This window comes from Arvicola amphibius, chromosome 3 (assembly GCF_903992535.2).
Source record: "Arvicola amphibius chromosome 3, mArvAmp1.2, whole genome shotgun sequence".
NCBI classification, from domain to species: Eukaryota; Metazoa; Chordata; class Mammalia; order Rodentia; family Cricetidae; genus Arvicola; species Arvicola amphibius.
Genome location: NC_052049.1, coordinates 95,426,618 through 95,453,213, shown reverse-complemented (window position 1 = coordinate 95,453,213; position 26,596 = coordinate 95,426,618). Strand labels below are relative to the sequence as shown.

At 41.4% G+C, this 26,596-nt stretch overlaps 1 protein-coding gene across 4 annotated transcripts in view; it reads right to left on the bottom strand.

Moving 5' to 3' along the window:
- Positions 1-26,596, bottom strand: part of Ncapd3 (non-SMC condensin II complex subunit D3) — a 76,314-nt gene that overhangs the window by 46,668 nt on the left and 3,050 nt on the right. For all 4 annotated transcript variants that reach the window (XM_038321412.1, XM_038321414.1, XM_038321415.1 and 1 more), the window contains 14 exons: positions 23,028-23,182; positions 18,947-19,109; positions 17,942-18,126; positions 17,403-17,573; positions 17,235-17,296; positions 16,825-16,912; positions 15,976-16,109; positions 13,358-13,430; positions 12,224-12,349; positions 11,842-12,094; positions 11,322-11,378; positions 11,052-11,108; positions 2,161-2,234; positions 1,203-1,337 (listed from right to left, as the gene is read on the bottom strand). In XM_038321412.1, coding sequence (XP_038177340.1) covers positions 1,203-1,337; positions 2,161-2,234; positions 11,052-11,108; positions 11,322-11,378; positions 11,842-12,094; positions 12,224-12,349; positions 13,358-13,430; positions 15,976-16,109; positions 16,825-16,912; positions 17,235-17,296; positions 17,403-17,573; positions 17,942-18,126; positions 18,947-19,109; positions 23,028-23,182 — 1,733 coding nt within the window. The remainder of the gene's footprint in view (positions 1-1,202; positions 1,338-2,160; positions 2,235-11,051; positions 11,109-11,321; positions 11,379-11,841; positions 12,095-12,223; positions 12,350-13,357; positions 13,431-15,975; positions 16,110-16,824; positions 16,913-17,234; positions 17,297-17,402; positions 17,574-17,941; positions 18,127-18,946; positions 19,110-23,027; positions 23,183-26,596) is intronic.

The window sequence follows — 26,596 nt, the reverse complement described above, 5'->3', positions numbered from 1 at the left end:
TCTGTATGCTGTGAATACCTTTTATTACCATTAGTTAATAAAGAAGCTGATTTGGTTAATAGGCAGGGAGAATAGAGCCTGGGAGGAAATTCAAACAGAGATACAGAGAGAAAAGGGGCAGTTGCTGGGGAAACAAGATGTGAGGTATTAAGCCACAAGCCTCGTGGTAAAATATAGAATAATAGAAATTGATTAATTTAAGTTGTAAGAGCTAGTTAATAATAAGCCTGGGTTAATAGGTCAAACAGTTTGCAATAACATTAAGCCTCAGCCTGGTTATTTGGGAACTGGCACATGGGAGAGAAACCTCCAGTTACACCCCACTTCCAGTTTGTTCTTTGTTAAGATGTGCTCTCTCAGCTTCCTGATCATCACAATTCCTGCTACTTGTTGCTGTGCCTCCCTGCCACAGTGGACTCTTGCCCTCTGGAACCATAAGCAAAAAGAAGCTCTCTTTTCCTTAAGTTGCTTTGGTTACGGAGTTTTATCATAACAACAAAAAGTAATAGAGATGGATCAGTGGTTAAGAGTACTGGCTGCTCTTCCAGAGGACTGGTGTTCAATTCCCAACACTCATCTGGTCTCACAATGTACTGTGGGCCTCTGACCCCTGTGAGCACCTGCACACACATTTACATACACTGACATAGACATGAGAATCAATTTTAAAAATTTTAGTTTCTTTTTCTAGTGGAGATTTAAGATAAAATCAGGAAGTGATGCAAAACTGTTTAGCATGAGTTCCTAGTTAAAAAAGAAAGTCATCTGCCAAAGACAGTTGTTATTCCCCGGTAGTTGGTATTTAGTCCTCAGGTGGGCACAGCAGAATTTCTAAATTGTTTATTTAACATTTAGCAACAAGTAATTATTATGTAGAGTTACTTCTGCCCACTTTTGTTGTTGGGGACTAAACTTAGGCACTTTATATATACAAAGTACATGCTCTAGCCCTAAGGCTCCAACTCCAAATCTATCTCTCTATCTCTCCCCTCTCTCTCTCTCTCTCTCTCTCTCTCTCTCTCTACCTACCTACATACCTATCTATCTATCATCAGGATATACTATAGACAAAGATGCTCTCAACTTCACAGTACTCCTCCTGCCTTCTTTATGAATGTTAACTGTGTGAACCATTAAAGCCAGCTCACAGGTGCTTTTGATGCAAAGCACTAAGCATTTATACTCAGCATGATACTTCTCACCATAACAAGTTCTGTAAGGGACTGTAAGGCCTGCTTCCGCACAGATAAGGCGGGGTCTCGACAATGCTCTTGCAGGATGAACAGGTCCTCCTCCATGAGCGAGATGTCACAGTGTTTCAGAATATTCACTAACACCTGGAAGGTACAGCAAGAGTGGTGACTTCAGGACACACACAGAAAAAGTAAACACAGGCAAAGAAATACTTCAAGTTTGTAGTTTTTAATATTTTAGAGATTACGGCTCAACCCAATTTCCCTATAGCAGTCTAACTTTTGAAAGGACTCTCTTGCGTAGTGGTGACACACACGTTTAACACCAGCACTTGGGAGGCAGAAGCAGGTGGATTTCTGATTTTGAGGCTAGCCTAACCTACAGAGTAATTTCCAGTACAGCCAGGGTTACACAGAGAAACCCTATCCTGAAAAAACCAAAACAACCAAAAAAACCTAAAACCAAAATAAAAAAATGAAAACCAAAATCAACAAAAAACAAAAACAAAAAAAAGAAGGAAGAAAGTAAGGACTCTCTCTAGAAAAAACTGAACATTACAACTTTACAACCAATTTCACAAATTTCATAAATTTCATCTATGGTCTCTTAGTTCAAACAAATACACATAAAAAGTTGGTTTTTTTATATTGTTGTGTAGCCTGCTCTGAGCTGGAACTCACTATGTAGATCAGGCTGGCCTCAAAAAACTTGCTTCAATTCAGACAGCTGCCTCTGCCTCCTGAGAGCTGGCATGATAGGTAAGTACCACCACACTCCACAACAGTTGTGTATCTTCAAAGCCATCAAGTAAATCTGAAAGCTTAAAAATCAGCAAATTCTTGTAGTTTTTCTATAGTTTATAAATGGCAGAGTCAAGGTAAAGAACGAAAAGCGAGTTAAGCAACAAGCAATGAGTATGGTATTCCGAGTTTTGGGTGTAAAGTGTGTTTAAGGAGGAAAGCCCACCTGGAGTGCAGACCTCCTGACGTTGATCTTTTCGTCCCTGGTCCTTTTTCTCAGCATTGCCATGAAGCATCTCTCTGTTGATGACACCAGAGAATACAGTCTTGAGAAAGAGCAGGCATGCCTAAGGTGTCACAACACAAGTAGACAGGATTGGCTAGAGACTCGCTAGTTATTATAAGTTTTAAGAGACTATCAAAAAGTCTTGAAAAAGAAAATCTGAATAATCAGGCATTCACTATACAAAGCATTAACTTTAGAATATCTAGGAATTTGATATTAAATTCTGGCTTCTACCACTAAATGAGTTTTTAAAAAATTCATTTTAATTCTTATTTATATAATAATACATAAATATTGTGTGTGTAGGGGGTGCTTGTGGAGGTCAGAAGATGGCATCAGAACCCTGGGAACCAGAGTCAAAAGCAGCTGCAGTTGTCCGAGGGGTGCTGGGAACTGAACTGGGGATGACCTCCTGAAGAACAGCAATGTCTGGTCTGAATTACTGAGCCGTGGCTTCAGCAGACCTCTTCAACTTTGAATAAACTGTTTACTACTTCTGTTTTGCTTGGCTGCAAATAAGACTTATCAAAACCCAGAGATGTTGTAAATATCAGATGAGGTGATATGTGTCAACGTTCAATTTTCTACTAGAAAGGCTCTGGAATTACCAAGCACCTAAATGAGTTTAGATTATGTCTTTGGTATAAATTAGAAACCTAAACAGAACGTTTTAAGAACACTCAATAATTCATTAAAGAGGTGAGAGGAGCAAAGAAGAGGCCTCTGTGGGCACAGAGACTTGTCATGCAAACCTGACAACCTTGTTTGAGTCCTTAAAGCCCATGTAAAGAAAGGAGGAAAATATCTCTCCCAAGTTGACCTTTGACCTCCACATGTGTACCACGGTGTGGCCTATCTAATCCATTATACACAGATATACAATTACAATAAAGTTTTTAAATAAATGAAATAAAAGACATGCACTATATATAACTTGTTCAAAAAGCAGCTATTCTTTCTACAATGTAAGAGTGGCACTGGTTCACCTGTGTGTACACTCTGACACTTGGCCTAGTAAAAGCCTGCTGGACTGTCACGTGTTATAACCACACATTATGGGAGCTCTGGGAAATGCCAATTTACTCTTGTGAGAAGATCAAGGTATGGGGAATAAATGATACCCTGATAATAATATGAGCATGTTTTTCATATCAAAGACTTATGGAAGGGGCTGAGCAACCCCTCAGAGGTCCCCAAGTCAAAGATGGAAACTGCTTAGAGATATAAGGTGGCATCTCAAGAACAGGACATGAGAACAGAGAAAATTCAATGAAGCCCAAGTTGCATATTGAAAGTAACCACAAAATTAACAAGTTTAGCAAGTTTTAGCTAGACTGACCAAGACGATAGTGTTCAAAGTGTTAAAATGAGCTATTCAACATTATGATATTGCTATCAGTTTTACAGAAGAAAAAAGGGGCACAAAGGGATACAGGAGCAATTGTATGCTAACGAACTGGTGACATGAACAAGTGTTTACAAGGCTGACGTTCAAAGATGAGTTAACAAAAGAAAGACAATGATATCTCTAAACAAACTCAATGTCATAAAAGAATCTCACACCATATACACAAAAGCCAAAGACCTGATGGTTTTAGTAGGAATTCCACCAAATGACACTAAAACGAGAATCCTTCACCAACAATCAAAAGGTAGAAGAGAAAAATATACTTCCCCCCATAATACCACACTATTATCACTGACAGCAAAACCACAGACACCTCAACAGAACAGTATTCTTAAGACTATAGTCCCAACATTCTCAGCCACACACTAGCAAGTTGAACTAAACAAGATTTAAAAAGGATTGTACCATGTCTGCTGTTTATCTCAGGAATTCAATATTGATTCTAATGTGAAATATCAATGAGTGAAAATACCATAGCTTCAGAAGAAAGAGGAAAACTACAGTCACCTTAATATATAAAGAAAAACAGTTGCAATGTTGAGGATAAAAACATTCAGCAAATTTGGAACAGAAGGAAACTTCCTCCCAAAGACATTGGCTAGCCTGCAAAAGTCCACAGCTGATCTCATACGCAGGTGAATACCAAAGCTCTGCCCAATTAAGGAGAAATGAACAAGTCAAGACTTTCCATCTCTAGCCAACATTGTACTAGAGTCGAGCTAGAGCAATCAGGTGAGAAAAATAAATAACAAGCATCTGGATGGAAAGGAACAAGAAAATTATCTCTATTTGTAGGAGATTTAGCCTTCTATACAGAAAATCCCAAGAATCCCACAAATAAAGCAAAACAAACAAAAGTTATTGGAATGAGTTTAGGCAATGTCTTAGTCACTGTCTTAGGGTTTCTACTGCTATGAAGAGACACCATGACCACAGCAACTCTTAGAAAGGAAAACACTGAATTGGGGGCTTGCTCACAGCTTCAGAGGTTAGTCTATTTCACCATGGCAGGAAACATGGTAGCTTTCCGGCAGGCACTACAGCTATAGAATATTACTTTAAGGTGTGTTACATTTTTTATGCTCTGGAACATTTGTTTAAAATGTAAAGATGGTGGGGGAGTAATTTAAGTTAAGGAAAGCTGGCAAGAAACAAGCCAAGCTAAGGCTGAGCATTTATAAGTAAGAATAAGCCTACATGAGTGATTTATTTGGAAGCTAGGTGTTGGGCCCCCAAAAGAGCAGAGTCAGAGTAATAAACACAACGACGACGACATTCTGGCGTTCCAGTGTGGGGCTAGAATAAAAGGAAACAGCTACAACTATGTAAGTCCATGCCCCACTGATTACTTTGCACTGAGGTCTCTCTCCCATGATCTGCACTGCACATCAGTAAATCTCATTTTCTTACTAAGCTGTTGTTGGCTTTTAAGAGTTTGACCCAATTAATAACTCAAGAAGGTTGAGAGGAAACAGATTTTGCACGAAAGATTTGTTTGACTCATCCCCAGGGACAGACTAAAACAGAGCCCAGCTAGGCATTGGTTCTTGGGTGCCCCCTTGAAAGTCCACATTTAACGTGGGCGATAAACAGGTGAGGTGGCTGCAGCAGCTTCCAACCGCTGGGGATACAGTGTTCTGAAGGCTTCTATCGGGGGAAGCAGGGTCTTTCATTTCTGCTGCGGTTGCATACCAGGATAGCTGGGCCATGGGACTCTGGGGGAGTCACCTATGTCCATCTTGAACCTTGTTTTAGGAATGTTGGAGTTACACACACACACACTGCGCATAGCTTTTGTAAAAATATGGGTTCTGGGGTCTGAACTTGGGTAGTGTTTTTACCTGCTAAGCAACATCCCAGCTCTCTATTATTTTTGATGTTGGGACTTTTCCTTCTGATCCTTATCATTTATCCACTCTGTACCTTCCTCCTTTTCTTTAAATATGTACTTATGAACTTCACTTTCTAACTTTCCCCTACTTGCTCCCTTTCCACACTTTGAATAGTCGAGATTTTGTTTTGTGCAGGGAGCCGATTTGCCGGCCACCATCACAAGATGGCGCTGAGCCCCTACAGCGCCGAGTAAACAACTCCATATTAGGCAAGGCTCTAGACAGAACCTCCCGCAGGCATGACCTGTGTCCACTCTCCCTATATAAGCGGCTGCCGTTTAGTGCTCAGGGCCCCTCGCTTCCAGCTCTCCCTACAACCAAGAGGCTCCAATAAAGCGTGATTTGAGAAGAATCCTCGACTTGGTGGTCGTTCTTCCCTGCTGGCCAGGGGGGTTCGCCGCAGTTTTGCTTTTCTTTTCCCATTTCTTCTCCCTTTCCTTTTCATTCATCTTTCAAAACTTGCTGGTTTAGGGCTGGAGAGATGGTTAAGAGCACTCACTGCTCTTTCAGGAACCCTCTTTCAACTTTCAGCACCCATGTGATGGTTCACAACTGTCTAAACTAAAACATTCTGGTTTGGGGCACCAGTGAGATAGCTTAACAGGTAGACACTTGCTTGACAACCTAAGAACACACATGGTGGAAAAGAGAACTGACTTCTTTTGACCTTCATTATGCACCCATCGTGGCAAGCATGCCTAAACACACACACACACACACACACACACACACACACACACACACTAATCCAATAAATACTCCTATTCCACTATTCCTATTGTTAGAATTTGGGGCATGGATTATGGGTATGGAAAGAGGTACTTGGCTTCTACTTTATACTTACTGCTATTACTATTATTTTGACTACATTATATAAAATGCTCTGCCTCTGAGCACCTTTCCCAGTCAGGGAAAGAAAACACCCAGCTCTGTAGCCAAGTTGCTCTTGCTGGGACATCAGTGGACACTTTAACTCAAAGACTATAGGAGAGAAAAGCTCAAGCTGATGATCAGGCTATACGTGGATATTGCTGGAGAGAAGCTGCCAGTTATCCATTCCCACAACAAAAGCAGAGAGAAGCAAGAACACTGTACACCACATCTAAAAGGGGCTATTGCATAGACTGCTCCCATACCCCTACATTATTAACAAGAAAGACTAAAGGAGTAATTAGAGAGGAAGTACCCAGTGGACTTGGTTGCTTACAACACATCTGCCTTATCTGTAAGACTCCAGTCCTGGGAGATGTACAACAAAGAAAGCAGAACTCTCAAGCTGGAACGTAACTACATCAACCTCTATAGATATCCACCAAGTCCCATCAGACAAGTAACAGGGAAACTACACTACAACTCCAACTGGAAATGTATTTAATAACAAAATAATACAAGGGTAGCCTCAGCTAGTTAGGATTTCTATTGCTGTGATATAACAACATGACAAATAACTTTGGGTGGAAAGAGCTTATTTCAGCTTGCAAGTCTTAGGCCACACTCCATTACTGAGAGTTATCAGAGCAAAAACCCAAGGCAGGAATCTGAAGCTGAGGTCATAGAGCAGTGGGTTTCAACCTGCAGTCTTGACCCCCTTTGAGGGAGGGTCACATAACAGGTATCCTACATGTCAGATATTTAAGTTATGATTCATAACAGTAGCAAAATTAAGGTTAGGAAGTGGTAATGAAATAATTTTATGGTTGGGCGTTACCAAAACATGAGGAACTGTGTGAAAAGCTGCAGCATTAGGAGGGCTGAGAATCCCTGCCATAGAGGAATTCTGTTTGCTAGCTTGTTCCTCATAGCTTGCTCAGACCAGGGGTGGTCAGACCACAGACCAGGGGTGGCACAGGCCACAGTGAGCAGGTCCCTCCCACACCAAAAATCAATCAAGAAAATACCTTACAAATTTACCCACAGGCTAGTCTAGTGGGGGGTAATTTCTCAGTTGAGAGTTCCCTCTTCCCAAACGATGCTAACTTGGGTCAAGCTGACATAAAACTAGCCAGTGCTAGTGTGCTCTTTAAGGAGATTATCACAGAAAAGTGGAAGGCATGTCCATCTCCAAAATGCATAAATCTCAACACAGAAATACAAGTAATATTAAAAACAAAGCAACATGACATTTTGAAAAGGTCATAATTCTTTAGAAACTGACTCCAAAGGCACTGAAGAAAATGAGATGGTAGAGAATTCAAAAGAATGATAAAAAAAGAATTAAGAAATATAAAAATACTGAACAGTTTAACAATAATAATGAAGTTTATAAAATAGGAAATTTAATAAAGAGAGAAATTTTGAAAAAACAAATCTTTGTAATAAAAAACTTTCTAAGTGAAATAAAAGCTGAGCAGAAGCCTTACCAACTGATTGGATCAAGCAAAGCAAAAGTATTTCAAGGCTTAATGAAAACTCCCAGGAAATAATAAAGACCAAAAAGAATTATTAACAGAATATGAATAAAATATGGGATGGGATTAAAATAACAAATTAATGTTAAGTATAGAAGGTAGCACGGAGATATAGATTAAAGGCAAAAAATAAAACCCAAACCAAAAAGAACCCTACTCAATGAAATAGGAAATTTCTCAAATCTGGGGAAAAATAGAAAAATAGAAAAAGAAAACATTTGCACCTCAAGCCAACATGACTAGGTAAAAATTTAAGAGTACATAACAAGAAAGAATATGAAACCTGCAAGGGAAGTGCCATTCTCCCTTATGTGGTCAGTTCCAACCAAAGGAAAAAAGTAAAGCAAACACAACCCTGGCAGATCAGATCCTTATAACCAGATTAGGCAGCTTCAGAATCAAGAGACAGAGAAAGTGCTTTGAAGATAACCAGACCAAGGGACTTTATGACTTCTAAGCCAACATGACAGAAGATGAAGAAATCCCCACACAGAAGATGAACAGCTTCAAGAACACAGGTGAAAGATTGCACAAAAGAGTACTAAACAAGTATTAGGAAAGAATCAAACAGGACAATTACAAAAGAAATGATTACTGTGGATTTTCCCACAATAACCTTGAATGTAGTTTTAATTCTTTAATTAAAACACGCAGGCTGCACCGGACACTGGTGGTGCACGCCTTTAATCTCAGCAGAGGCAGGTGGATCTCTGTGAGTTCAAGGCCAGTATAGTTTACAGAGAGGATTCCAGAAAAGCCAGGAGTACACAAAGAAAACTTGTATTGAAAAACCAAAACAAAGTACAAAAAACAAAAATCCTTCACAAGCTGGCTGGCTTAAAAACAACACCTGTTTTCTACCTGTAAGAAACATTCCTTGGGGGCTGGAGGCTCAGAGGTTAAGACACTGGCTGCTCTTCAAAGGTCCTGAGTTCAGTTTCCAGCAACCACATGATGGCTCACAACTATCTATAATGAGATCTGGTGCCCTCTCCTGGCCTGCAGGCATAGATGTAAGTAGAATACTGTTTACATAATAAATGAATTAAAAAAAATATTTCTTGGGCCTTGGTGCCACCAGGGCCATATTGATCTGGGTGGCCTGTGCTGCTACTGGGCCCATGACGACGTCCAGGCCAGAGCTGCTGCTGTGGGCCATGTCTGGGTCTATGTTGCTGCTGCATCTGGGGTCTGTGATGATGTCCATGGCCTGAGTTGCCACAGAAGGTCATAGGAACCATGCTGGTGGGGGAGCTGACTCTGTCCCTTGCCTGAAGGGGTAGGAAAGGGGCGGTGCCAGTGGCCCAGAATGAGCAGCTCAAGTACCACCTAGAGCCACATGCTGGGCCTTGGGTGGACCCACGTTAACATCTACCCCATCTATGACCTGCTGGAGCGTTTGAAGGGAATGGTCCTGCAGAATGATAACCGCAGGATCTCCATAACTCAGGGCACCAGCGGGATATCCAAGAGGAATTTCAGTGAGGGTCCAGGGATGAAGGTGTGACAGAGGCCTTGACCCAGACCAAGAACTCGCTGCAATGAACAGTCTGTGGATGGTGCTGATTGGACAAAAGGCTGTACTGTGTGACACACGGTAGCACCCAATGCCACTAGCACGAATGAAGAGCTGTTGGTAAGATGGAGGAGCAAGGCGTTTTTTTGGTTGTTGTTGTTTCATTGATTTTTGGGGGGTATTTTGGGGGAAATGATGCAGGGGTGAGGGGCCAATATGGAGGGACCAGGAGGTGAGTGGGATTGGGGTGGAGAAATTCCCAAAGAATCTTTAAAGAATTGTTGAAAAAAAAAAAAGAATATTCCTTGTCTGCAAATACATACCAAAAAAGGGAAAAAGGTAAAAAAAATATAAAGTAAAAGGATAAAAAAATGATATTCCAAACAAATGAAACCGGGAAGCAAGCAGACGTAGCAATATTGATATCATATAGGGCAGACTCTGAGTCATAATTAGTCAGAAGAGTTAAACGTATTATTAAAATAAATTATATATGTATACATATATATATATACATATATATATGTGTGTGTGTGTGTGTGTGTGTGTGTGTGTACTCAAAGCCAGGCAGCGGTGGCACATGCCTTTAATTCTAGTGCTTGGGAGGCAGAGGCAGGTGGCTCTCTGCGTTTGAGGCCAGTCTGGTCTACAGAGCAAGTTTTATGACAGCCAGGGCTACAGAGAAACCTGTCTCAAAATAAACAAACAAGTAAATAAATAAAGAAAAATGTATAAAAAAGATATGACCACAAGCAATATATACAAAAGCCAGTAAATAATGAATAAATAAAAATATATCAAAAGATACAGCCATGAACAAATATATACCAAAAGCCAGTGTATTCAATTTCATAAAAACAAACACTTCTGACATAAAGACACAGATAGACTCTGACAGGGAAATAGCAGTAAAGTTGGGAAACACTCCCAACTTTACACAAACTGGGTATGGTGGTGCACTCCTGTAACCCCAGCACTCAGAAGGTGGAGGATTCAGGAACATGCCATCCTTGGCTATAAGAGACTCTGTCTCAAAAATATAAACAAAACAACCAGTTCTGGCAAGGATGTAAGTGAAATACAATCTTAATACACTATCAGGGGAAGTGACTTTATTGTCTGAGTATAGTGGTACATGCCTTTAATCCTGCACTCAGGAGGCAAAGGCAGGCGAGGCTGAGGGATACCAAGTGAGACCCTGTCTCAAATATATACATAATAATAAGCAGTTCTTAATAAAATAAAAACAGAATTGCCATATGACTCACCTATATCACATGTATGCGGGTTTTTCACTGAAAGAAATCTAGCTCAGCATACAACAGATAAACCTCATGCTTATTGTGGCATTTTTCAAGACACTGGAGTCACAGCCCGACCTCAGTGCCTATGAAGATGGAGACTGATACACACAGGTAGAGTTCTATTCAACACAGAAGAACACAGTGATGCCAACTGCTGAGACCGCATGAAGCCAGAGATTAGGTCAAGTGAAATTAGTAGACTCGGAAGTGCGAAATCACAGATGTTCTCTCACATGTGAGATCGAATGGGGCATATTTGGGAAGAGGCAACAAGAGGGAATGGAAAAGAACAAGCGTGGGTACCTCCAGACTGGGTTTTTTCACCGTTGTTGCCAGTATTGCTCCGCATCGAGTGCCAGTCTATTAAAAAAAAAAAGATTATGGTAAACGTCTGTTATGTTTTCTAGCATAAGCACGACATGCTACTCAAGTGATGAAATGGCCGAAACAAACCTCATTTGAGGAAGGAAAGACCAACACTAGATTAGGACAGGTGAGTATGGAAGCAGGCTCATTCTAATAGCGCAGTTTTTTAAAGAGCCAATTCGGCGTTTGAAAACTACTGATGATTACCTGTTGATTGTCTCAATAAAGAGCCAGAGTGACTCTGTATCCCTGAGACTAGACGACCTGAAAGTAAGCAGACGAACAAAACAGTATAAATCCCACAGAAACAGACACAGAGCCAGAGTCAGAGCAGACGCGTTCTGAACAGCTGACAGCTTTTTTTTTTTTTTTTTTTGGTTTCAGAAAGGAGGTTCAAATGTATCAGGCTTCCCTTCTTAAAAAGGGATTTCAAGTTGGAGATATGCTCATGTTTTAGAGCACATGCTTAGTTGTGTGAGGTTCTAGGATTGATCCTACACACAATAATTGAACAACAAATGATAAAGTTGTTTATGAGGAATAGTTAAAATTAAATACACATGTACATAACACATACAGTACAGCCTTAACAAAGAATGATCTGCTTGTAGTTCATTTTTCGATTTATTTTTTTCTTTCTTGGTCATCCATAGTGGGTCCTGACACATGGCCTCATATATACTGGGCAAGTGAACACTGAATTATGGCTCTAGCCTCCCCTACTCACTGTTAATGAAGATCTCCAATACACTCTCTGACGTGGTGCTGGAGGTCAGCTCCAGACAGTGTGCAAAGCTGGACAGCGCCTTGCTGCGGACAGTAGGTGCCTTGTCTAAGCAACGACCAAATATAATTTCTTGCACAAAGAATTTGTGCTTTAGAAACTTCTGATGCTCCAATGACACAGTGTCATCCGCCTCTCTTTCAGGTAGCTCTAAGAGAGCTAAAGCAACGTCAAGAGTGAAAACCCGGTGTGGAATCTGCCAATACAGAATCAAAGGAATCCATCAGCAGTAGTAAGAACCAAAGCAGAGATCTCGGCATTCAGACCTGGCTGTCACCTGGTGCTCAGAGCCAGGGCCCAAGCTTTTATACAACCCATCTCCTACCTTAGAACTCCGTGAATATTTGTAAAGCCAGGCAACGAATGTAGCATATGACTTGGAGGGAAGCTTATTGAGCAGCTGGACCAGGGACTGCGCTGCACAGGTCCGATACTCTGCTTTGTCTACCACCTGGAACACAAGAGGAAGCTGACCGACCATCATGCTGTAGCTGTAAATCAGCAAGTATGAGCAACTCCATATTCTTTAGACACTGGATAAATGATGATCAAATTTTATGTTTTGTACCCCATTGAAAAATAAACTATAAGCCTCTGGAGAAAAACACAATTTCAGAGACTGAACCTCTACAGTAGTTACGGTTCAAATGAATAATCTTTTGCTTAAACAGTACCATAAATTTATGAAATATCAGCAAAATTTTGAGAATGAAGCTAGTGAGATGGCTCAGTAATTAAGAGTGCTTGCTGTTCTTGCAAAGGATCTGGGTTCGGTTCTTAGCTCCCACATAGGGGCTCCTAAGTGTCTGTAACTACAGTCCCAGGAGATCCAGCACCCTCTTCTGGACTCCATGAGCACCAGGCAGACACATGTGCACATATATACATGTAGGCAAAACATGCAAATACATAAAAAACTTTTAAGAATTGAACACTATTAATAACTAATATTAGTTTGTCTTTTAGATAGTAAATATTTTACTTTTGTTTGAAAGCTCTTATCCTTCATAGAGAAATACACTGAAATACTATGAATGAAAGAGTATGATGGAATTTGCCTCAGAAGAAAAAAAAGCAGTGTGCATGTATGTTCAGGATATACAAACCAAAGAAAACTGATAAATTATGGGAATGTGCTAAGCCACACCATTCTCCCTGTTCCTGTACATGTCTATCATTTCCCAAAATAAAAATTTGATATTTTAAAAGAACATTTTGTTAGCTGGGTATGGTGGTGCTTGCCTTTCATCTCTGCACTCAAGAGGCTAAGAGCGAGAAGGTGGCAATTCAAGAAGACCCTGCCTGAGCACACCCACACAAAAAAAGAAAAACAAGAAAAACCCGTACTGTTTAAGAATCTATTAAAAGCTACCTTTGGTGAGGCTCAAGAACAAATACACAGGCACTTATCTCCGTATGTGTAATACTTACATACTGTAATTACTAGAGCACACAGTACCTTGGCACAGATATGCTGCAATAAAGTACCAAGGACTGGGAATACGCTTTCTTGTAGTTCATCCACAAGTGAGCTATTTCAAATAGAAACACAAACCAGTTACAATGTATCTATGATGACAACCTAACAGTCACTTCTTAAGTCTGTGCTCAAAAACCAATATTTGAATATTTAAAAACCACAAATATTAAAGCCAACCTACCCTTTGGGGTCTGCAAGATGGCTCACAGGTAAAGGCATTTGGCCCACAAGTCTGGCAAGCAGTTTGATCCCCAGCACCCATTTAAACATTTATTGCAGAATATTAATTTAAGGTATGTTACATTTGTTTATGCTATGGAACATCTGCTTAATGATATAAAGATGTGTTGCTTTTGTTTATGCTGTATTTGTTTAACCCTGTGAAGCTGAGATTCTTGGCTTGTATAAAACACCTGATGGAATAATAAAGAGCTGAACGGCCAATAGCAAGGCAGGAGAAAGGATAGACGGGGCTGGCAGGCAGAGAGTAAAAACAGAAGGAGAAATCTGGAAGAGAAGGAAAGAGAAAATAAAGAGAGAGGACACTATAGGAGCCAGCCACCCAGCCAGCTACGGGGTAGGAGTGAAAGGAAGTTATACAGAAGTAAGAAAAGGAAGAAGCCAGAGGCAAAAGGCAGACAGGATAATTTAAGAAAAGCTGGCAAGAAACAAGCCAAGCTAAGGCTGGGCATTCATAAGTAACAATAAGTCACCATGTATAATGTATTTGGGAGCTGGGGTGCGGGCCTCCTCAAAAAGCTAAAAGAGTAAAAAAAGTAAAACAATTATCAACATTTTGGCGTGTCAATGTGAGGTCAGAATAAAAAAAAAATTCAAACAACAAACATTTAAAGGTTTTAATGTAGAACTGACTCCACAAAGTTGATTTCTGACTTCCACATGTGCCTGTGGCATGGGGCAGGAGTGCATGTCAGCACACACATACATGTGCAAACGCGCGCACACACACACACACACACCGTAAAACCATAAAAACCATAAAAACAATTTCTTTTTTACTTTTTCAGTAAAATAAAGATACATTGCAACAGAGTAGAAAAACATGCCTCCTATGCAGTTCCCTAAAGAGTTATCACTGAGAAGTTCAGTCATTTAGAGGACAAAATTCAATCTTCATGGGCTCTTCTACTTATAGTAATTTTCACAGTAAGATGTAAAATACATCACGTAGGATAAATACATCACTAGGACTCAGTGTTGGTGTGTGTCAGTTCAGTGAGGTGCTACTATCAATGCATTCTCTTGATTTACCTTTGGTTTGTACTATTACATAAACACTCTCTGGCAATACGATAAACTCTACTTATTTACTTTTGTTTTTTTTTCTGAGACAAGGGCTCTTTCTATGTAACCCTGGTTATCCTGGAACTCACTGTGTAGACCAGGATGGCCTTGAACTCAGAGATCCGACTTCCTTTGCCTCCCTGGTATTGGGATTAAAAAGACATATGCCATAAATTCTTATGGAAAAAACAATGTTGCTTCTATGTAACATATCCTAGATATCTGATGTGTTAAAAATCCCTTTCCATAAAGCTAGTCAGTGAGTTGGCTCAGTGGGTAAAGGTACCTGCCAATAAAGCTTAATGGCCGGAATTCAATCACCAGGACCCACATGGGGGAAGGAGAGAACAGATTCTTCCAAGCTGTTCTCTGGTCTCCTTATGTGTGCTAAGGCACACACACACATAAGGAACAAGAAGAAAAGACTATCCTAGCCAGGCAGAGGTGGTTCCCACCTGCAAACCAGCACTCAAGAGGCTGTGGCAGGAGGATTCTCACCAGGTCCGGGCCAGGCTGGTCTACAGAGTGAGTTTTAGTCTAGCTGAGATAATAGCAAGAGCCTGACTCACATCACCAAACCAAACAAACCAACCCTATCAAGAGACAAGGTAATACCACCCAGTGCCAACGTCTCCCACCAATCCAAAGGAAGCAAGCCCGCAGCATGAGCATGCTGACCTGCACACATTCACTTTACACTGCATGCCAATACTCAGGGATAGAGGAGTCACAAGTGGAAGACACAGCAAAGGGACCTTTCCCAACAAAGCTAGGAGGGGACTTTTAAGAGGAGCTAAGCAATTCATGGCAAAAAACATAAGACTACCAATTATTATAAGAAATTCAAAGCAATTTACTTACTTTCATCCTTCAGCAAGTACTTTCTGTTGTAGAGGATGGAATAGGAAAGTGAGAGCAAAGAAAAATGTGCAAGAAACAGAAATGCAAGTAGGGAGAAAAAGTGGAAGAGGAGGCAGACTTTCTGTTTTGGAGAGGAAAATACCTAAGCAGACAATGACAGAAAAGGGGCAGCCATCCTCCCAGCTGACTGTACAATTGATGGAGTCTGGCTCAGGAACGATAGATTCACTATGTCCTTAACAATGCCCTAATACAGAAGTTGTCAGATTGGAACCAGGCACAGGAAACAGACTGGCTACAATGTGCTTAATTTTGACCATCAAAACCACCACTGGGTCTGACACACTATGTCAGACAGATATTTGGTTAGTGCAGGGCCCAGACTATCAAGGAAGAGTGATAAAAACTAGAAATTCAAGAATGTACATTACCTGATAAATTGGACCGCCTGGTTTCTAGCGTTAATGGCTTGTGAAGTTATTCCCAGAGGGCCACAACGGGACCTTTCCCCTACTTCTAACATCAATATTACATTTAGGATTTGACGGAAAATAGAACCAATAACCTAGAAGAGAAAATAATAATTGATTTAAAGTATGACAAAGAATCCAGTGGCGTCAAAGCTTTTGCTTTTGAAAACTAAGGATGTCATACAAAAACCATTGGCTTCATCTTGGAAACTTAGTAATAATTTATGGAGCTACCAAATATATTGGATATCTACTGGGTAATGAAAGCTAGACAGCAAGCAGAAATAGTGGGCATTTTATTACAGAGACAGGATCAAGTCCTGAAATGATACAGTAAGTCAAAATGGTATCCCAGCCAGCTGCCCCTTACCACAGAGCATACTGTTAAGACACTTCCCCAGTGATGTCTAAAGATGTGGCCAGCAGCAACCCTGTAGCAGTTTTCCTACACAGGCATAACTACAGCACAACTAATTTATCAGCCCACATTAAAGGTGGGCAGGCATGCAGCCTGCCTGTAACGCGAGCAGTCAGGTGGGCACATGGGAGCCCCAGGACAAGCTGCTAGCTCAATGAACCACAATACAGATGAATAAGAATGAGATGAACAAAAATTAAAAAGTAAAAGAATTATAATACACTATAATAAAAACATATGTGTTCTCACCCTGAAAATATGACCAGTGGTCACTTTTTTAGTAATATACAATTTCAGCTACCCAAAGACAAATGGATTATCAAACATCTTTGCATTATGTGGTTTGTCTACTTTCAATTCAACTAGGAAATCAGAATACACTTCTCCCCTACCTTATTTCCTTCTCCATGGATTGGGGAGCACAGCAAATACAATCCATAATAGGCCAGCTCTGATATGTATTTTACTCTAGTAAGGTTCCTAAAGAAAAGGGAAAAGCTTTGGCTAATGGATTTGATTATAATAGGAATGTTCAACTGCCCATTAAGCCTTCTCTATTCATTCATTTATTTTATTTTTGGATGCAGTATCCCTGTGTTGCCCAGGCTGCCCTGAACTCCTTAACTCAAAGTACTGAAGGGCCTTAACCTCCCAAGCAGCTAGCATACTTGTATGCAACATCAGCATTTTCATAATCCTAATTTAAATGAATAAATCCTGCTTATATACTAGTTAGGGTAAAACAGCACTTCAGTTCTGAAAAAAATCTCTACATTGTCATGTTTCAAGATTAAGGACTCACCTGGCTTGAGAAAGAAGAAATTTATGAGGAATTGGCTCAAAATTAGTTAACGCAACAAACACCTGGAAGACAAGTACCCAAGAAAGGCGTGAGTTTCTTCTACTCAGTAAATACAAGCTATTACTACATTTTTGCACTTAGCCACAAGTCTTGGGGATTTTCACTTACCTCTATACAAGTTTGTATACACTGTGGTTTTTCTTTAAGGGAAAACTTGGGAAGAAGCCTTAAAAAATTCTTTAGAAGATTAAATATGGCATTTCGTATTTGACAAAGGTCCTGAGCAGAAAAATAAATCTCCTCTTCTTCCTCCTCTTCCTCGCCTGAAAAGTCATCCTCCTGAACCACGGAAAATATACAAGTGACTGTGATGTTGTCTTATGTGCTTGTCCCATGGTTTTCATTAGCCCAGATGAAGTCAGTGCCAGTTGTAGCTGGGCTCATCAGATGATCTGACTTTGACCTCGTACTTGTGTTGGTCTAGGCATCAAAGGCCACAGTGATTTGCACTAGACTGCATACTATAGTTCCTTTAACTTTGTGTGTGTGTGTGTGTGTGTAGTGTGTGTGTGTGTGTGTGTATGTGTGTGCGTGCATGTGCCGACAGTCCTGTAGCCCTGGCAATCCTGAAACTCACTATATAGACAAAGCTAGTCTGTGTACCACCATGCACAGGTTGGAAATGTTGCTTTAACCCGCCTGCTTACCTGATTATCTTCTTTCCTAGGCGGTTTTCCTCTTTTTCTGCCCCTCCTATGGTTGTCCTTAGAACTCCTGGGGTGTTCCTTTTTTCTTTTTTGACTCAAGTTAGATTCTTGAGGCCAGCTCTTCTTTAGAATCTGAATACACTTGTCAAACATCACAGGGTGGAATACTTGATTGACTACACTGCCTAGTCATCAGGAACAGAGAATGTGCACGTTAGATTTTGGTTTTTGTTTTGTTTTAAAGATAGGGCCTTGCTAACTGGAAATTCATAAACCTCCTGTTTCATCCTTTGGAGTGCTGAGATTACAGGCATGCAACTCACTCCATCAGTGTAAGCAAGTTAGGTTAATTGTCTTAAAATATGTATATTAGGCGAGGGAGTTGGCTTAACATAAAAACACATGCTCTGTAAGGATCCCAGAATCTAATTAAAGCTGGGCAGGCATCGTAGCCTGCCTGTAATTCCCCACACACGCAGACTGGGATCCCTAGGATAAGTTGCTAGCTAGCTGAACTGACCAAAATTGATGAGGAACCATGAGCTCTGGGATCAGAGATATCCTGTCTTAATAGAGTGGGGATCTATCAGGGAAGTCATATGAAGCTAACTTCAGGCTTCATAGGCATGTGTACACATTTATAATAAGCATTCAAACACACACACATGCACACACACATACACACAATATGCATTAACAACAGATGCAAAGTTTAAGCATGAGATGGTCTTTCCATCTGACCCTGAGGAACTGGTGAGGCTTCAGTAAAAATGTGTCATTTTCAACTTCAGTCCTAGAACAGGGTAAAAAGTATATAATAACTGCTCTGCTGTATGGGTTAGGAACTAAGTGAAAAGTCTGTACACGTTCAATACAGAGCCCATCATCACAGGCTTAAGAATATACACAGTATCAACAACATAACATTTTCAAGTATTTTTTCCATTCAATTGGTTGCATATAAACGTGGAACCTATAAACACTGAGGGCCAGATGTATACATACCTGGTATTTCTAGTAGCAAAAAATAGAGGCCAGCAGCATGAAGACCATATTCTCGATATTGTACACTGGCATCTTTTTTATGTGCTTCCTGGACGAAGTGACAGAATAACGCCACCAGTGTATTAATGGAAATTTTATTCTCAATAAAGAAGGTCCAGATGCTCTGGGAGGAGAGTGCAAATCACAAAAGTCAGTATTTAGATGAACTGGAAAAAGCCTACTGATATTTACAAGGACCTAGCCTCTCAACAGAGACATGAGGAGTGCAGCTGCACTTCAGTGCCTGCTTAGCATGCTCAAGTCTTGGGTTGGATCCTTAGCAACACACGTGCACACACACACACACACACAGTCTAACTACTAAGTATAAGTGTCTGCCATTTCCAAAGAGACAGAAGCAAAAAAACTAAGGTGTTCTGGTCTGACTTTGAAACACCACCACGAGTCTGCATGTTAAGTGTTTGTTCCCAGCTGCTGGTGCCATACTGTAAGGCTGTGGAAGCTTTAGGGTAGGGATTGGCAGGCAGAAGTAGGTCCCCGTGGCATGCTTTTGAAGATTACAGCCCAGGCACAGTTTGCGACCACCTCTGCTTCAGAGTCCACAATGATGAAAGACGTACTCTAGTTTGTTTTCTGTTGCTGTGTAAACATTGTAACCAAAATCAACTTGTGGGGAGGGAAGTTTATTTTGTTTATATCCAGGTCATAATCCATCACTGAGGGAAATCAGGGCTGGAACAAGAGTAGAAACTGAGGCAGAAGTCTTGGAGGAATGTTGCTTATTGGCTAGCTCTCTGCCCTCTGCTCAGCTAGCCTCTTATACAGCTACCCTACATAGTTATGGTATTAGCCACAGGGGACTGAGCCCTCCTATATAAACTAAAATCATGAAAATACTCCACAGACGAGCCCACAGCATTGGTTCCTTCCCAAGTCCATCACATGTATGCACAACCACATAGGCCTTGAGCATCTTTAAAAAAACAAAGGCTAACAAAATAACGAAATTCAGGAAATTCAGAGACTGCGTTTCTGCCTTCCTTCAAAAGATAGGGTGAAAAGCAGGGCATGAAGCACACGCCTTTAACCTCAGCATTCTCAAGGCAGAGGCAGGTGAGCCTCTAAGTATGAGGCCAGCCTGGTATACGCAGTGAGTTCTAGGATAGCCAGACTAAATGGTGAGATCCTGCCTCAGAAATAACCAGCCAACCAGAGACAGTAACGAAAAAGATAGGGTAAGGGATAGGCAAAGCCGCAGAGAAGCCACGCTACACAGCACAAACTGGAAACGACGGCACGTCTAGAATCTCAGTACATGGGAGGGTGAAGCAGAAGCCCGAACTTGAGGCCAGTCTGGAGTGCACAGCAAGTCCCTGCTGGAGAAGAAGAAAAAGGGGGAGAAAAATCCTTTTGTTTGTTCCTTTCCTGGACAGTTGTATTCTACTCCAAACGCACTGGGCACCTCCACGGACTGTACTATCTAGTCACCAGAACTCTGCTAGTGGCATCACCTCAGCAGAGGCGATCCCATGGCGGCTATCTAGTCTGTGGCCTTCACACCCATCACTGACCACTCCCCTGTGGCCTTACTCAAGAGCTCCCCATTCCTACTATGTCCTCCTCTTGCCCTACCTAGTATGAGCTTTCTCGCGTCTACTCACACCCTGATCCATTTTGTTCTTACCTTCTGGCTTTGTGATCTGCACTTCTAACTACCAGTTATGCCTTTCAAGGATCTTCAAACATAATCTCACCGTGGTTGATGTCCTCTTCGTAGTAGTGTTGTTCTAGGGTTTTACTGGCAGTCTGGGAAAGGAACCTAAGGCCTCATGCACACTGGGCGAGTGTTGTGCCACGGAGCTAAGGCCCCTGCCCTTCTTTCTTATCTCATACACAACCTGGCAGTTTATTCTATCTAAAAATTGTTTCCTCTTTTGAGCTTTCCTTACCAGTTTCTACAACTAAACTACAGACCACACCATTAGCACTCAGTATATACGACCCCAGCAGTTTCTCCGGGAATCTCATGGTGCAGGTTTTCACACTGAGTCTGCCTATGATAGGGAAGAACATTTGTTCTAAACAGATCTACTCATGCCGTAAGTTAATAAATGCATGCTACTTAAAATAGAACCTCATACATAATCATGCCTCATTAAGTTCACCACATTCCGCAGGTGGAGCCCATTTATGCTGGCTAGTTTATATTATCTTGACATCAGCTAGAGTTACTTAGGAAGAGGGAACCTCAACTGAAAACTTGTCCCCACTAGACTGGCCTGCAAGCAAGCTTATGCAGCATTTTCTTAAGTGATGACTGACGTGGGGGGGGGGGCCAGTTTGCTGTGGCCGTGCCATCCCTAGACTGATACTCCTGATGCTGCAAGGCAGGCTGAGCAAACCACGGGGAAGTCAGGAAGCAGCACTCCTCTGTGGCTTCTGCTCCAGGATCCCGCCCTGACTTTCCTCGGTGATAGACTGCTATTCCAAAGTGTAAGATGAAAGAAACCCTTCCCCCACAAATTGTTTTGGGCATGGTGCTTTATCAAACCCAAAGAGATCTAATTAGGATACCATTAAAAATTACCTATAATCTGTTCTCAATTTAACTTACTGTCCTATGTCCACATGTTTAAAAATTCCGAATGCCATCCATAGCACACTGTCATACTTCTAAACATTCCTTACATATTCCCACTATACCTCCACCCTAACCCTCTCTTCTAAAGTACTCAATGGAATGCTTAGCATTACTCTACAGGGATGTTTAGATGATTTATTCTTGAGCAGTCCTATCTGGCCTGGAACTGCAACTCACAGAGATCCACCTGCCTCTGCCTCCTAAACTGGTATCAGAGCGGTGCATTATCACATCTGGCCTGTATTAAGGCTTTCTTATTCTGTTTCTTAGCCTTTTGGGTTTCTCTTTTTCTCCCTTAAAATACTTTGTTAAATTACATTTATGTGGTTTGTGTGTGTTTGTGTGTATGTGTATGTGAACACTTATGACCAGATCACACAGCACATGTATGAGGGTCAGAGGGCAATTACAGGAAGTAGTTCTTTCACTCAGTCACATGGGGCCCGAGCATCAAACTCAGGTTGTTAGGAACGGCAGCAAGCACCCGTCTTTACCTGCCAAACACTGAGCATCCAGCCCTCTTACTGGCCTGTCTGGTGTTTTAGACATGATCTTCTCTATAATCCAGGCTGACCTTAAATTTACAGCAACAATCAATGCCCTGCCTCATCCTCCCAAGTACAGGGATTACAGGTGTGTGCCACTATGACAGCTTATTATTTATTTTTATTTTTATTTTTTTTTTAAGACAGGGTCTCACTATATAGCTCAGGATTTCCTGGAGTTTCCTATATAGACCAGGATGGCCTTAAATTCACAGAGATCTGCCTGCCTCTGTTTCCTGAGTGCTAGGACTAAAGGCGTGTACCACCACATTTGGCTGATCTTTTTAAAAAAAGTTAATGATCTCAACATCAACAAGCACACGGAGGCTGGAGAGATGCCATAGTAGGCATAGCACTTGGCTCACAAAGCATGAGATGCCCCAGCTTGGACTCTCAGATAGCAGAGACAGGCAGATTCCTGAAGATGACTGGCCAGCTGGCCTAGACTACTCAGCAAACTTCCAAGTTAGCGAGAGACTACTAACTAACTCAAAGGGAAAGGTGGAAGGCATCTAAGAAGCAGGACTAAGCTGCACTCTGACAGCTGTGACGTCCACCAGTACAAGAGGCAGAACAATGTTCAGGCCGCGTGCACACCACCAACTACTCACTGCTTCAGTACAAGCTTCCTTGAGCTGTTGTTTCACTCTCGTGGCCTTTCACTTGGTTTCCCCTTTAAACTGCTTTTGTGAAAAGGTGGTCATGTCTTGAAAACAAAAATCACAACTAGAGCCTCAAACTTTTTGGAGCAAAGCTACTAGGACAGTCTGATGAACAAAGTACAATTTTCACAATATTCTTACCCAAGAAAACTATTTTTAATTTAAACTATAATGACTCTCAGCCACTGCAACACATAAAAATGGGTCACTTGATTGACTTCTTATCTTTTTACCTCTAGAGATCCGTTTTCTTCAGCAGCAAAGGGGGAAAGACTTCCATAGAGTGATGTGAATGTGTCTATTCCATTCTCTAGAATCTCTGCTACTATGCTGGGATCCAAAGGCTCAGTCTCCGTGAAGTCCAGTTCCCACACTGAGTTCACCCATTCTTAGGAGAAAATGGAGTAAAATTAGTAAATGCTCTCAAACAAGTAAAAAAACAATCACCTTTAGATGTCATGTATATTCTAGAAAAGTCACTATTCACATAAATGACCACAGTCATACAGGTGTCATATGTAATAAAAGGAAAGCCATCATGATTAAGGAAACCTTTTGTAATGTAAGCATGGTGGTCGGGAGTAATCCAGGCACTGAGGCAGGGGATTACCACAAGTTCAAAGCCTACCCACATGGTGAGTTCTAGAACAAACAGAAATGCTCAGCAAGTCCCTGTCTCAAAAATCCAAAAGGACCAGGTGTGATGACAAACACCTTTAATGCCAGCACTCAGGATGCAGAGGCAGGAGGATCTCTGTGAGTTAGAGGCCAGCCTGGTCTACAAAGCAAGTTCTAGGACAGCCAGGGCTACACAGAGAAAACCTGTCTCAAAAAAAAAAAAAAATGGTTCACAACCGTCTCTATCTCCAGTCCCAGCGGACCTGACTCCCTCTTCTGTAGGCACCAGGCATGCATGTGGTGCACAGACACACATGCAAGCAAAATATTCATTCCCATAAAATAAAGTAAATCTACAAGAAAACATGTTTTAGATGTAACAGCTTCAGGAAATTGTTCTTGAACAAACTTAAGTGATCAAGTTTTCTTGTAAGTGCCACTCAGAAAAGACACAAGCATCACAGAGCGCATCAGCCTCTTCTCTGTGAAAATCTCATAAGCAAGATAATAAACCCAAATAAAACATACAGCATTTCACTGTGCTCTTGGACAATAAAGTCTTGTATCAAACCAGAGAAACCACTTCCCCAAATGTCTAGAAGATACACGGTGGGCTCCTACAAAAATACTCAGTGACTCCCAAGCACACCAATGAGAAGAATGTGTGTCTAAGAGACAGCAACACAGCCTTCCCGGGGCATTCCTCAACACACTTCTCTACCTAAATTCAACTCATTTTTCTAACCAGCTATTCCTCCATCCCATCTAAAATTTGGACCAGATAAGTTTGTGACTATTTCTATCTCAAATTAGTCAGGAATATCTTTAAGTTAATATTCTTTATAAGTTCATCATCACTTGCGGGGACACTTGGGAGGAACTTGGACAGAGCATGCATATAAAGACAATTACACTAATTGGAGGAAAAGGGACAGGCCCCCAAACACAGGCTCCACATATTCCAATTGGAGGAAGAGATGGGTAGACAACAGGGTAACAATACATTCAACAACATAAAGAGCAATACAGCACCACCATAAATTAGTGGTTCTATATCACCAAGACCTGAACATCGTAATGTAGATGGAGCAGAAGAAAATGACCTAAAAATAGCTTTATGAAGATGATTGAGACCCTCTACATCTGACAAAGGACTGATCTCCAAAATATACAAAAAACTAGACATCAAAAGAACAAACAATCCAATAAAAAATGGGGTACAGACCGAAACAAAGAACTCTTAACAGATGAATCTCAAATGGATGAAAGACAGCTAAGGAAATGCTCAACATCCTTAACCATCAGAGAAACACAAATCAAAACAACTCTGAAATATACCCTCTTAAACCTGTCAAAATGGCCAAGATTAAAAACACTGATGACAACTTATGCTGGAGAGGGTGTGGGGTTAAGGGGAACACTCCCCTATTGCTGATGGGAATGCAAACTTGTACAGCCACTTTGGAAATCAATATGGCTATTTCTCAAATAATTAGGAATCAATCTAACTCAAGACCCAGTAATACCATTCTTGAGCATATAGCCAAAGGATGCTCAATCATACCACAAGGACATGTGCTCAACTATGTTCATAGCAGCATTATCGGCAATAGCCAGAACCTGGAAATAACCTAGATGCCCCTCAACTGAAGAACAGATAAGGAAAATGTGGTATATTCACACAATGGAACAATAAAAAATAATGACATCTTGAAATTTGCAGGCAAATAGAACTAGAAAAGGCCATACTGAGTGAGGTAACCCAGACCCAGAAAGACAAATATAGTATGTACTCACTCATAAATGGCTTTTAGACATAAAGCAAAAAGAAAACCAGCTTATAGTCTGCAACCCCAGAGAACCTAGGCCACAAAGAAGGCCCTAAGAGAAATACACATAGATCTGTCTAGAAAGGAGAAAAAGACAGTATCTCCTGAGTAAATTGGGAACATGGGGGGCATGGAGAAGGGTGGAAGGGGGTGTGGAAAATATATAGCTCAATTAAAAACAATTAAAGAAACCTTTTTCACATGCACTACTCTATCATTTATGCCTTCAGCAAACTGTGGGCTCGGCTCTTACAGCCTTCCAGAGGCTCAGAAGCAAGAATTTGCCTTCCTATCAATTTTTCCCCTAGGAATTCTCCCTTGACACAGACCTTACACTTGCTTTCCAGTGATCCCGATAGGCCACATCATCTGTCTTCCCTCCTTTCCAGCCCTTCCTGAGGGTTTCAGCACCTTCCATATACGATTTACATGTCCCCAGTGTATATGCCAGGCTGTCATTAATACATACCATAGCCTTTTGGAGCCCATTCCCTAAGGTGGGATACCTTGCTCATCCTTCATGTAGCAGGGAGGGGCTTGGTCCTGCCTCAACTTAATATGCCAGGCTTTGTTGAGTTCCCATGGGAGACCTTACCCTTTTGGAGGAGTGGATGGGGGAAGGGCTGGGGGAGGAAGGGAACGAGCAGAGGGGAGATAGGGAGAACTGTGCTTGATATATAAAATGAATAAAAAACTTAAAATAAAGAAAATACCTACTATATAGCCTCTCCTGTCTCTACAAGATCATGCCTTACTATGGGGTCAGCAAAGACAATGAAGTCCCATACCAGGCCTGCAATCTGTGGTCTCAACACCCCATGAACCTATATGACCCAAAGATCTGGGCATCCTACCCTTCTCTGATGCTCAATTTCTTCACTAATTCCTTGTACTGTCATCTTCCAGTCCCTGATAGATAGGGAGACTTGGGCCAGTGTGACTTGTGTGAGCCAGTCTATCAGAAACTAGTTCCTTTGTATTACCTCAGGCTATGTAGCCTTTGTCTCAGGGAGGAAGGGGCAATTTTACTTCTCAGTATCTAAGCTTCAGCACACTCAGGCTGATGCCATCTGCTCCATGCCCCACAGCCTCACAAGCCAGGCTGTGAGAGGCTTCTTCATTTCTTACCTGAGTCGTTCCCAGTTGAAGCAGTTTGGAGGCAGAGTACTCCCTAATTATCAGGTACTTATGCTAGGCTGTTATTAAGGCCTCCACTTTCATGCTGAATTATGGGTCACCCCGGCCCCACTTCTTTTTTTTTTTCTCATTTTTTTTTATTAAAGATTTCCATCTCCTCCCCTCCTCCTCCCCCTTCCCTCCCCTCCCTTCCACCCATACCCCCACTCCACCCCTCT